Source organism: Gekko japonicus, unplaced genomic scaffold (genome assembly GCF_001447785.1).
Source record: "Gekko japonicus isolate JY-2015 unplaced genomic scaffold, Gekko_japonicus_V1.1 scaffold510, whole genome shotgun sequence".
Classification (NCBI taxonomy): Eukaryota; Metazoa; Chordata; class Lepidosauria; order Squamata; family Gekkonidae; genus Gekko; species Gekko japonicus.
In genome coordinates this window covers 36,730-49,712 of record NW_015165250.1, presented here as the reverse complement: position 1 = coordinate 49,712, position 12,983 = coordinate 36,730, and the positions used below count along the sequence as shown (strand labels likewise).

General features: G+C 44.6%; 1 protein-coding gene across 1 annotated transcript in view; it reads left to right on the top strand.

Annotated features, from left to right (window-relative positions):
- The window catches only part of LOC107109482 (RING finger protein 145), a gene marked incomplete at its 3' end in the record, with an annotated part of 65,527 nt that overhangs the window by 17,300 nt on the left and 35,244 nt on the right, over window positions 1–12,983 (top strand). The window contains exon 2 of the mRNA XM_015410120.1: window positions 4,232–4,445. Within this exon, the coding sequence (XP_015265606.1) occupies window positions 4,262–4,445 (184 nt within the window). The remainder of the gene's footprint in view (window positions 1–4,231; window positions 4,446–12,983) is intronic.

Sequence of the window (12,983 nt, the reverse complement as noted above, 5' to 3'; positions counted from 1 at the left end):
TTTTTCCTGATTGAAAGCAAATGCAGCATGCTTGATGTTGGAATGCTTTTCGTTTTAGTGGGTGAAAATGGTTATAAATTACCAGGAAGCTATTAAAGGTGATGTGTCAGGTAGTTGAACCAAAACAGAGGGAGAAATCCTTGCAATTCCAGACTTGTGTTGAGAGGGGGAAGTGAAAGGGCACTGTAAATTACTTGTGTTGTCTGGTGTTGAAGGGATGTGACGTAATTATTTTTTCTCTAACAAGCACAGCAGTGTATCCTGCTGTGGATCAGAGTTTCAGTGGCAGTTGTTTTACGGCGTATGTTACAGCTGAATACCTATTGGAATCTCTTTTGCAAAGCATTTTATAGACAAAATCTTAATATGCCCATTATGCTGCTCTGGCATGGGCAAGACCAGCTACGCTGTGATAAGTCTGTTGCTCTTCTTCCTCCTTACAGTGCAGTTGCTGTTTATCATCTACAAGTATTCTTGTGTTGTCACACTGTGACCACATTGCATCTTTTCCCACAGCTGTGTTCATAGCACTTGTTGCCTTTCCCTTGCAAGGCTCAGTTCAGATCCCCTCACAGTCAGCTCCTGATGGTTCCTGAATAGTACTAGCAGCTGCCCTGCAAATATTGCACATATCACAATAACTTTGTTTTCTTAATGAATAACTCCAAATCACATGTGTACGTCAATAGCATTGATTAATGTGGATTACTGTCTTGTAAGGCAGCTTCCATTGGGACTGTTTTTTTTTATTGCAGTTATATTCCTGGCCTGAAGAACTGCTATATATCCTACCTCTTGGTTCCTTGCTAGTCCTGTACTCAACTCACCACTTACTACTGCTTCTGTTGCACTTTTCCTACATTGTTTTTGTAGGCCTGTTGTATTGTTGTCTGCTGGATCTCTGGGCATTTTGGAATTGAGGACAGTTAACCAGCTGGCCAGCTGCTTAGCTGAGCCATTCTGGAATTCCTTATGGAGACCTTACAGCTAAATTGATGCTTCAGTGGCAGACGTTGTGGAACATGGGAAAGCAACAAACTGAGCTCAGATTTGTAATACAGCTAGCCTCAAATGCCTGTCTTGAGAACTGTAGGCATGAGGACTTAGACTGAGACCTGGATGAGGCATTTAGTACATCAGAAATCTCATGCACAAGACGGAACTTTATGGTGGTTATGCAATAAAGCAAAAAAATACTGGAAGCTGGTCAAAGAGATGATTGATGAGATGTTGGCTAGAACGATACGATTTGTACCGGAATGTTTCTTATTAAACTTTATCTCAGATACTTTTAAGAAAAAGGAAAGTTACTTAGTGATGCAGCCAGGATTTTATATGCTAGTAAGTGGGAAAATGAAGAAACTCCTACGAGAGAAGAAGTGATCAAAAAATTATTAGAGGTAGCTGAGATAGAGAAATTAACATTTCTTTTAAAAGAAAAAGGTTGGGAAGATTTTGAGAAATTTTGGTTCAAGTTTTATAGATGGTTAAATGAAAACCAATGATGGAATATATCTGATGGGGACTAAAGACAAATAAGTGTTTTATTTGTAATTATCGCATATAAAAGTTATGATATGATAAGAAATTAGATGGCAATATATGGTGGAATATGGGAATGTTTCTGCAATCTGAGGATGTATATCAAGCTCTAAACTGATATCTTAATGTATTCGTTTAAAAATGAATAAAGAAAATGTTTAAAAAAAGAAAAAGAAAAAGAAATCTCATGCCTGGGTTTAGTGTTCATTTGGCTGTGCACATAACCCCCAGCTCTTTCTCTTAAGTCAAAAGAGAGCTTATGTTTTAAATTCAGCATTCTAAGGAAAAGACTTGACAGAAGAAGAGTTGGGGCCTGTAAATGCAGGTTAAGGGCAGTGAACTTTTTTACTGCTTGTATGTGGTTTGCACAATATCGAACTGTGATAAAGAATGGGAATTTTTTTCTCTCCTTGTGTAACTGAACTGGGATTTCACTTCTATCAGTCCCATGTATTTTAGGTGTTTGAAAAAAAACAATACCCCGAATTCTGCTACTGTCAGTAAAATAGTCTCAACCTGACATAGTCTTAACCTGACTCCACCGATTTTGTATGTGTGTGTGAGAGAGATAAAGAAATGTAGACAATATCTGGAGTTTTGAGACTATGCCCAAATATAAAACCAATATAGTATAGTGGTAAGAGTGTCAGGCTATGATCTTGCAGAGTTGAGTTTGGCTTCCCCCATATTCATGAAATTTGCTGGATAATCTTAGGCAACGCTGAGAGTGTGTGTGTGACTGGCCCATCTCACAAGATTGCTTTGAGGATAATGGGAAATCCAGGTATGCCTCCCTGAGCTCCTTTGAGGAAGCACAGGATAAAAATAATACTCTGTATAAAGGAAACCGCTATGAGTTAAACTGATCTCAGGCTCCTGAAGAAAACCACTGCAGTGAGATCTCACTTTGTCAATTTCCAGCACCATAGGGATTTGTTGTAGCTCTTGAGCTGTTCTTATTGCACAGCAAGGGTAGCACAGTTGTGACAACAGAGAGATTCAGGGTCTTAGAAAATATGACACACTTTATGGAGAGTCCCTCAAGCCTTTGTCTTATGCTGCAGTAAGAAATGATCTCAAGTATGGCTGTGGGAACCTTTTTTGGGTATAAAATATCTTAGTTCAGTAATGCTATTTAACCCTAATGCTAAAAAAAAAATATCCCTTGGTATGTAAAATACAAGATAAAAAGAGAACACTGATAGCTGTTTTATTTTGCATCTGAAGATACATGCTGATCCCAAGTCTGAAATGCCAATGGACTGAGTACAAAGCTTTGGGACCTAATAGGTAGGGGGATAATCCATGATGGCATTCTTTATAGCTTGGAATCTACCTTTCTGAGGGATGTTTGATGTCAGACTTCCCTTTAATGTGACTCACAGTATACAAAACCATTTAATTAGATTGTCCAGGTCCCCCCCCCCTTGGAGTGCTGCTTTAAGTTGAATGAGTAGTCTTAATGTACTTTTTTTTTTTACTACATATAGACCAAGTTGTTATTGTACTGGGATATTCCAAAAAGATTTAGAGCCTCCAAAAATCCCAGGATGAGTCCTTACTTTGTATTACCCTGTCACTCTTGATACAGTGATTGTCTTTTATGCTCTCATAGTTTATTGGAATAAAAATTCTATCCAAGACCATGATGGGATAAATTTCTCAGACGGATCATGTATATGAAGTTGTAAATCCACATAGAAGAATGTAATGTTCAAAGCCCTTTCCCTCTACAGCCTTCAGCTCTCAGTGCCAGCTACCGCCAGCAGAGTGGCTCTGTTTTACAGTCAGTCAATGTGGCAAATTGTCAGTATGGAAAACAGATAAGCGTGATCTAAATATAGAGCATAACGGACTTCACTGTTGAAGTTCTAACCGATTGATTACAAATAGAGTGAAACTCATTCATTGTGTGATGCCTTTTTCATACGTACTTCTAAAACATGGTGCATAGTTGACTTCATAACCACGAAATGTAGGCTTGAATTTGATGAAACAGATTTACATTAGTAAAGTGGACCTCTTCCCCTTGCTGTTGTAGCCCAAAAGGATGCTACTGGGAGACATGGAACCCACAGGAAAAGCAGGAGGGGAGAGTGGACTAACATTTGCTCCCTCTTATATTTATGGAAACCCTCTGTAGGATCCAACCCATAGTATCACCAGTTTAAAAAGTTTACTAAGGGTTGGTCTGTCAGTAGCATCTAGCCATCATAACTCAACGAAACCTCTGTTATGTTGCAGTGTACCTCTCAATGCCAGATTCTGGGAACAACAGGTGTTTGCCTGGATCCTATACCTTTCCTCCATGTGCACTTCTCTCAGAGTGCTGCAGAGGAGGTCATCCACCACAGATTCTACTTCCTGTAGCCCTGGACATATCTGTTTTTGCTAGACCATTGTCTTCTGTTGAGGTGCAAAGTGCCTAGCAAGAAGAATTTGCGACTGGAAATGAAGGACTGTTTTCACAGAACCTTGAGGAAGCTCTCAAAGATGAAAGGTGTAAGATACAAGCCAAATGATTTGCTTCCTGTTCGTGCACTTTCAAAACTGTCTGTCTAGGCACTGGTAAAGAGAATGCTGAACTTGATGGACCTTTGATGGGATCCAAAAGGGAAATTGATATATTAAAGAACACTTTTGGTATCCTGAAATTTACTTCTTAATTTCTCCTTCTTTTTTTTTACAGTCTGTGGCACTTTCACTGAAAAGAAGCAGAATGGCTGCAAAGGAGAAGTTGGAAGCAGTGTTAAATGTGGCCTTGCGGGTCCCCAGCATCATGCTTTTGGATGTCTTGTACAGATGGGATGTCAGTTCCTTCTTCCAGCAAATCCAAAGAAGTAGCCTCAACAACAATCCCCTCTTCCAGTACAAGTACTTGGCTCTTAACATGCATTATGTGGGTAAGTTATACTTTGTTTGCCATAAACATATATGCCTTCTTAATGAGTGACTAAAATAATGCTGCTTTTCCATTTAAAAACATTTGTATTTTATGATAGTGGCATTTTTTTTGCAAATACTCATGGAGTGAAAGAATTCCATCCCTGATTCATTTGCTGAGGGCCTCCCCCCCCCACCAGCAGTGAAGGTGTGTTCTGAGAACTCCAGTCTTCTTTTGGCCTTTTCTTCAGGCTTAGGAAACAGTGGCTGCTACTGATAGCCTTGTCATCTAATACCAACCTACAGGGGTCGTTTCGTAGAAAAAGAGCTAGGGGAACTCATTAGCATAAATCATTAGCTCCACTGCCAAGCCCCATGAGGGGCCCGGCGGTGGACCTGCAAGGCCGGCGGGAGTGCGAGGAAGCCCCGCGAAGGCCCTCCCTGGCCCCAGACAGGCAGGGGTGGGGAGAGGCAGGGAGGAAGCAACTTACCCTCCCTCTTCTCCTGCCTCCTCCTGCCTGAATGAGGGCCGGAAGCGGGACGGCCGGAAGCAGGGGGCGGGGCTTCATCATGTGCCCCGCCCCTGTACCTCACCCGGGGGAACTGCGATCCCCCGCGATCCCCCCCGAAATGACCTCTGCCAACCTCCATTTAAGTTAGCAACACAGTTGTCAAGGAGAGCAGAGATTGTAGGCTTTGCAGTTTGCCAGCACTTGCAGCTGATGTTGGGCCTCACCTCATCAGTCGGCTTGAATGGCAGGGATGTTGAGGCTAGAAAGGGGCAGCTGAAATGGCTGATTCACATGATACAGAGTCCTCATGGCCACCACAAGGTCTTCAAATCATATCCCACATGCACTGAGAGCTCTGTGTCCTCCAGGCATGCAGGGGTCATAGTCTGATGACTGCATGCATAGAGAAGAGACTTCAGTCTCCTTCTGCCCTGGTACCATGTCTGAGAACTGAAACTGCCCTGGGAGCTGCTGTTTGCTCTTTTGGGACATTTGTGTATAATGCCAGCTATTTGTAAGTTTCCCAGGGGAGCAAATATCAGCTACAGGGGGCCATTTCAATTCCCAAACTTGGCATAGGGGAAGGCTGAAAGCCTTTCTCTATGCGTGCAGTGGCTTGGAGGCATGACACTCCTGGTGCCTGTGTATACAAAGTCCCTGTGGTGTACATGAAGACTTGGTGTTGTGTGAAGGCTCTGAGTCAAGGAGGAGCACATGGGAAAGGGTCTCAGATCATGGAGAGTTGCCAGTGCTCCAGTTGAGGGAAGGGACCTGATGACTGGGAGTGAGGGATGGTGCTGGTGCAAGGATTTCCAGGCAAGGTATTTTTAAACATGTAACTCCTAGTCCTCCTCCCACTTGCCCCTCTTGAATCAAAACCAGGGAAGATTGTCATGTAAATTATGGATGAGTCTCCAGAGCATCTGCTGCAGGTCCAGCTTCAGCAATTTTTGGGGGGGTGGGTGGTTGCTGTCATGGAAAACTGGACCTCCAGTTCAATTCCTTGTTCTTGCATTAAAACATTGGTTCAGGCTTCATATCATAACTTAGGCCTGAAACATGGAAGAGATCAAAGGGAAACATCTGGGGTTTGTCATGAGAAAGTTAACAAGTCTGGCTTGGTGCCTTTTAATAACAGAGACCAAATGGAGCCATACTATTTGTCACTGAACACACACCTCCTCTTTCTGCTCATGCTTGTTTTACACTTCAGAGAGAAGCATCCTGTCATAAACTGCTTCTCTGCTGAAACCATTTGTTGTCACAGATCCGTGTGAAGATAACTTTGGTAATCTGAGTTTTACATTGGCTAAAAGGGCCCCAGCCTGTCCAAATCTTATACTTTAAGAAATTTAGCTTTCTTCTTGTTAGTTGGAGCCAGCTAGCTAGCTTCAGTTCTCCTGGAGGCAGTGGGCTAACCCTATCATGGATTAGACATGGGCCTGGCACACAAAGAGACTTGGAAAGATGCCTGACTTCACCAAGAAGAGTAACCTATGTTAACTATAATTTAGGGTATAATGTGTAGCTAGAACTTATTATTTAGATTTATTTTTTTCCTCCTCATTGCTTTGTTCTTTGGGAAATATTCTTGCACTCTTTAATGAATAAATAATACTTTGACTATACCTGGCTGTTCTGTACTTCAGAAGCTTCAATCTAGTTCCAGTACCTTAGACCTAAAGCATCCGCGTACAGGTTAACTATTAGTGAAAACTCATTCCGAAAGTTACCTACCTTACAGGGTTGGCTTTCTTAATTAACTCCCAGTAAGGTTAGAAACTTGCCCTTGGCTTCTGACTGTGTGGGTAGTTCAAGGGGCTGGTGCCAGACTACCACACTGGAGTGCGTGGACACCCCCCCCCCCATGGTTTTGTAATTTTCTCTCCCCACCCATAGCAAGGATCCCTTGGATTGGGGATTCTTAACAGTGACTTCTTTAAGTTGTCAAGTGATGGGCTTCCTTGCCTAGTACTCCATCCCTTGAACAGGCACTACTAGTGCCCTGGTCAAACAGATAGGGTCTCTCCTGGCTTCTGGTGCCATTCAGCCACCCACAAGTGGGGTGAAAGAGCTAGAGCAGTGTAGCGGGTAGAGTGTTGGATGAGAGCTGCAGAGACCTGGATTCAAATCTATGAGGCTCACTGGATGAACTTGGGCCATTCACACTCATTCAACCTGGCCTACCTCACGGGGTGGTTGTTAAGATAAAATGGAAGAATGGAGAACCATGTCTGCTGGCTGGAGCTCTTTGGAGAAAGGATAGAATAAAAATATATCAAGTAGATAGAGTGAGCAGGAGAGGCATACTGTTGGCTGTTGCTGGGGTTGCAATAGAAGAATAGATGACTTCTCAAGTGTGATCTAGCATAAGCAGTTCTTACAGTGTTTAGAAACTGTATATTTAAAACTGAATGCTATACTCATAACTGATGGTGATATTTGTGTATTTTGCCATTTGTCCATACACTTGATCTTAGCCAAAAGGCCGAGAAGCGATGCCATTTGTATATTTTGCACATCTTGTACCTGCATATTTTAAAAAAAACCTAAGCTTCAGTTTTACCTTTAATCTTGTTATAACATCATTTTAAAATAAATTTAAATAAATAAATTGACCTTTCATTACTTTTATAACATCTTGTTATAACATCAATTGACCTTTCATAACTTTAGGGTTGCTAAAGCTTTTGGGTTTTGCTGCAATATTTGTACTAAAAAGGTAAAGGTTTCCCTTACTTGAAAGCTAGTCAGATCAAACTCTAGGGGGCGGTGCTCATCTCCGTTTCCAAGCTGAAGAGCCAACACTGTCCAAAGACGTTTCCGTGGTCATGTGGCCGGCATGACTAAATGCTAAGGCACACAGAACACTGTTACCTTTCTACCGAAGCAGTACCTATTTATCTACTTGCAATTTCTTGCTTTCGAACTGCTAGGTTGGCGGGAGCTCACTCCATCACCCAGCATTAGGGTCTCGAACTGCTGAACTACAGACCTTCCGGTCTGCAGTTCAGCATCTTAACCTCTGAGCCACACAGCCCCTAGAATGATAAACTATTAAAAATCACTTGTGTTTTAAAAAGAATGGTGCCACTAATCTGTAAAATACTCCAATGAGCTCTTAGATAAGATTTTCACAACAGGGCCCTGCAAATTAAAGGAAAAATACTTAAATTTAACCTCTGGACTTCAATGATACCATGCTATTGTATGTTTAGATACTTCAGATTAACTTGGGTTTCTGGAACCCAGAGGATGCTAGCAACAAGAGAACATTTCATATATGGAGCAAATAGGACATTTAACTAAGAGCATTTTGTCTACTTCTATAAGTTAAGCAAGCAGAAGGGAAAGGAATTATGGGGTTAGTAATTGTCTAAATTGTAAATTTCATTAACTGACAGGAATAATAAAGATACAGAGATACTTTGTTGTTGTCTGGCATTTCCATTTTATCTCTATGCCAGTGTCCTAGGCTACTTTACCAGACTGCTAGAGAACTCTGAGTTTTCTTCCTGATAGAACTACTGATGAAGGAGATAGGATAGGGGAAGAATGTGTTACGTTGGTGTGACACAATCAGTATGTCCAGATAAATAGTTATTTTACAGGGACTTGGGAGTTAAACTCTGATCTGACCCCCAGCTACAGAAATTTGTTAATTTGAAGCTTATTCACCTTGTTTCAGAACACTGCTGTTTTAGCAGTATTTATGAGAACTGGGTTCATTATAGGTTGGCAGTCTGGTGCTGCCTGTCAAGGCATGCATTTCTTCCATTATGCTTGGTGGCACTGATTCTAAGATTAAAGGATGTACAGATCTTGCCAGGTAGGCCTAGTGCCCTCTAGTGCAATTTACAGCATTGCCGAGATTGGCCCAGTTATTTGTTTTAATCCCATAATTGTAGGAATGTAACAATTATCGACATACATTTCTGTCGCCTGTAGCATACAGATTTTCACTGTAGATTACAGCATGTTACCTACCTTTGGCCTGCTGTGATGTAACATGTGATTTGCAGATTAATTGTAGAAATATTGTCAGGCTGAACTGAAAGATGTATCCCTCCCCCGATGTGTGTCATGGGCTGGAATGCAGGCAGAATGAGCGAGAGATAGTCCAGGTCCAGACCAAGGTCAAAGCCGAGGGTTAGCAAGACAGGAACCGAATAACAGAGTCCAAAGCACAAACCAAAAGCGTAGTGGTCAAAGCCAAGGTCAAGGAGCCAAGAGTACAGAGCACGGGTCAGGAACCGGAACATGGGCGAGGTGGGTGTGGAAGTGTTCGTCAAGCTGACTAGTTACTGGCACGAGGAGCTAGCATGGAATAGGGAACTAAATACCCTTCAAGGCTGCTATCAATTAGCGTTCAGTGCGTGCATCCCGGCTCCTGCTAGAACTCAGGGCTGAGGGATCGCCTGCTGCGCAGGCACACCTCCTTTCGCCGGGATGCTAAGTCCTGACAGAGCCGGCTCCGCAGACGTGCCACCTTTACCGCCTGTTGCTGGGACAGGCGGTAAGGATGCACTGATGGGCTCATCGGGGACAGGTGCAGGTTCTGCTGGGGCCGGGAGCTCATCCTCAGCAGCACTCATGACACTATCCCCCCCAGGGCCACCCCAACAGATGGGCCAGGTTTGTCTGGGTCGGTAGCATGGAATTGCACCAAGGTCGGAGCATGGAGGTTATCTACTGGTTCTCAGGAGCGGTCCTCGGGGCCATAGCCTTCCCAGTCCATGAGGTACTGGAGAGCCCCGTGATGATACTGGGAGTCCCGAATCTGATGAACCTCGTACTCCTCTTCGTCATCTATGAGGACCGGCGGTGGTGGTGCTGGAGGAGCGGGCCTAGTGGGATTGGGAGGTGCTGCCGGGACCAGCAAGGATTGGTGGAATACGGGATGGATGCATAGTTGTGGGGGAAGTTGTAGCCGGAAAGATATGGGGTTGATCTGCTCCGTGATCTTGTATGGACCAATAAAGTGGGTGTCCAGTTTCTGAGACCGACCAGGTTGCCTCAAGTACTGAGTGGAGAGCCATACGTGATCCCCCGGCTGGAGTGGGGGTCCCACTTGCCTTTTCCAGTCAGCTGCTAGCTTGTAAGCTTCCTTGGCCTGCTGGAGCTGCTCCCAGACTAAGGCTTGGAGGGTGTGGAGTTCTTGGAGGTGGGCGTCAGCTGCCGGAACGTTGGTGGGCTGTTGGACGGTAGGGAAGAAAGGAGGGTGGTGCCCATAGGTTGTAGCAAAGGGGCTTGTTTGTTTGGACGAGTGTACAGCGTTGTTGTATGCAAACTCGGCTAGCGGCAGTAGCGTAAACCAGTTGTCCTGTTGATAGCAGGAATAACAACAGAGGTACTGCTCGAGTTTGTCGTTTGTTCATTCTGTCTGTCCATCCATCTGTGGGTGGTAGGCGGAGGACAAGTGGACTTGGGTGCCGAGTCCAGAGTGTAGGGTCTGCCAGAAATGTGAGGAGAACTGCGGACCTCTGTCAAAGATTATGTCAGCCAGTATGTCGTGTAACCAGAAGATGTGTTGCAAAAAGAGCTGTGCGGTTTCCTGAACTGAGGGAATCTTGGCACAGGGGATAAAATGAGCCATCTTAGTGAAAAGGTCTGCTACTACGAGGATGCAGATGTGCCCTCTGGATCGAGGGAGGTCCACGATAAAGTCCATCGAGATGGTATCCCAGGGCCCGGATGGTATAGGCAAGGGGTGTAGCAGTCCCAAGGGCTTGGCTGGAAGGTCCTTGGCTCGCCGACATACTTCACAGGAGCTGACATACCGGGTGACATCAGAGCATACACAGGGCCACCAGAACTCCCATGTCAAGAGGTGAGTTGTTTTGTGTTGACCGAAATGCCCTGCAGGGAGAGAATCATGGGTCAGGCGCAAGACTTCCATCCGAAGGGGACCAGGTGATACATAAAGGCGGTCCAGGTGTAAGGGAGCGGTGGCGCAGGGGATTATTCTCCTGCTTAACTATAACATCTGAACTGCTTTGTCAGTTCTAGCCCCGTGCTGGTGTGAGCAACCAAGCCTTGTCCTAGCTCATCATCTACCCAGCGATTCGAAAACTTCGGCAAGTAGATAAATTGGGGACCACCCATAAGGGGGTGGGCACACCACTCCCTTTGGGAAGGTGTTAGCTGCCGAGTGTGACTTCTGTGGCGCGGCAAAATCAAAAGATGAAAGATCTGTTTCGGCATCCCTGCAGTGGAGCGAGTCAGCCAGGCGGTGGCAGTGTGGCAGTGCGACATCAAGAAAGCCCTGACGTCATCAGCCAGCCGACAAGAATACATGCCGTTGGAACATGACTTATCCAGCCCGCAGCTGAATCCTCCGTCCAGCTACAATGTGTGTGTAATTAAAAATACTGTATGTTGTCTTCCCTATCCCCCATGAGTATTGTTAGTCCAAATTTCATGAGTAACTGTAAATCACTCTGAGCCCACAGGTGTGTGGGAAAAAGCGATCAATAAATCAAAAGTCTTATTATTTTATTATTATTATTATTATTAACAGGAGACTGTCTTGGGTGGTAAGTTCTCCTGCTGGACCCTCCTGGAGTTCTTGAAGGCGTTGTTGAACCCAGGGATCCATGGCCTGTCCTGCACAGATGTCATCTGTCAGGGTTGAGTGATTTGAAGTGGTCGCGGGTGGCAAGATGGAAGCGGCAGGGGTTTCTTCGGTCAAGGCAGGGGCATATTCTGGTTTGCATTAGAGTGCATTGACTTTTTGGTTCTGTGTCTGCGGGATATCAGGTATCCGGAAGTCGAATTGAGAAAAGTACAGAGACCAGCGGATCTGTCATTGGTTGAGGCAACAGGTTGTCTGTAGATGCTCCAGGTTCCAATGGTCCATGAGCACCTGGATGGGGTGACAGGCCCCTTCGAGGTAGTGTCTCCAGACTTTGAAAGCGGCCTTGATGACCAGTAACTCTCTTTCCCAGATGGTATAATTCCTCTCAGCTGCCGTTAGCTGACGGGAGTAATTGGCACAGAGCTGGAGAGGCTGATCTGCATCATATCTTTGAGAGAGAACTGCGCCGATAGCGATGCTGGAGGCGTCAGCCTTGACCATGAAAGGAATCTGAGGATCTGGGTAGTGCAGGAGCGGTCCTGTTGCGAAGCAGGTCTTCAGAGCAGAGAAGACGTGGTTGGCCTCAGGGGTCCAGTGAAAAGGTTCTTTGGGCTGAAGAAGCCGAGTTAAGGGGGTGGTTAAAGAAGCGTAGGCGGGGACGAATTGTCAGTAATAATTGGAGAATCCGAGGAGCTGTTGCACATCTTTCCGGTTGCAAGGAGTCTGCCAGGTCAGGATTGCTTCTATTTTATTTGGGTCCATGAATATCCCTTGTGGGGATATAATGTGGCCAAGGAACTCGACAGAGTGTAGGTGGAAGTTGCATTTTTCTAGTTTTGTGTCGAGACCATGGGCACAAAGGTGCTGGATGACTTGACGGACATGCTGGACGTGCTAGGCAGGGTCATTAGAATAAATTAAAATGTCATCCAAGTAAATTATCACAAAACAGTCGAGCAGGTCATGGAAGACGTCATTCATGAGCCTCTGCAGGTGCGTTAGTCAAGCCAAACGGAACGAGTGCCAAATGCCGTTTTCCATTCATCTGCCGGCCAGATACGTAGCAGATTGTACGCACCTCGGAGGTCCAGTTTGGTATAGTGTCGGGCTCCCTTTAGGTGATCTAACAGTTCAGGGATCAGAGGCAGGGGATTTCAGTCCTGTATAGTGATCTTATTGAAGGCCCGATAGTCATTATAGAGCCGAAGCTTACCGCTTTTCTTCTTCATGGTCAAGAAACTTTTATTTTCTTAATACATTTCACAAATTCAATACAGTTTTCTTATAATCAGTTTCCCTTCCCCCTCCCTCCTCTCCAGTGGCTTCCCGCAATGCGTTTCCCCTGTGTTCCAAAGGCCTTGTATATTCTATGATAACAATCTTATTCTTAATATTGATCTAAACAAAGTAAATTTCGTTTTACATCCCAGTTTTTTTCTAGATAAATCTTGAAGTCAACCCATTCCTCA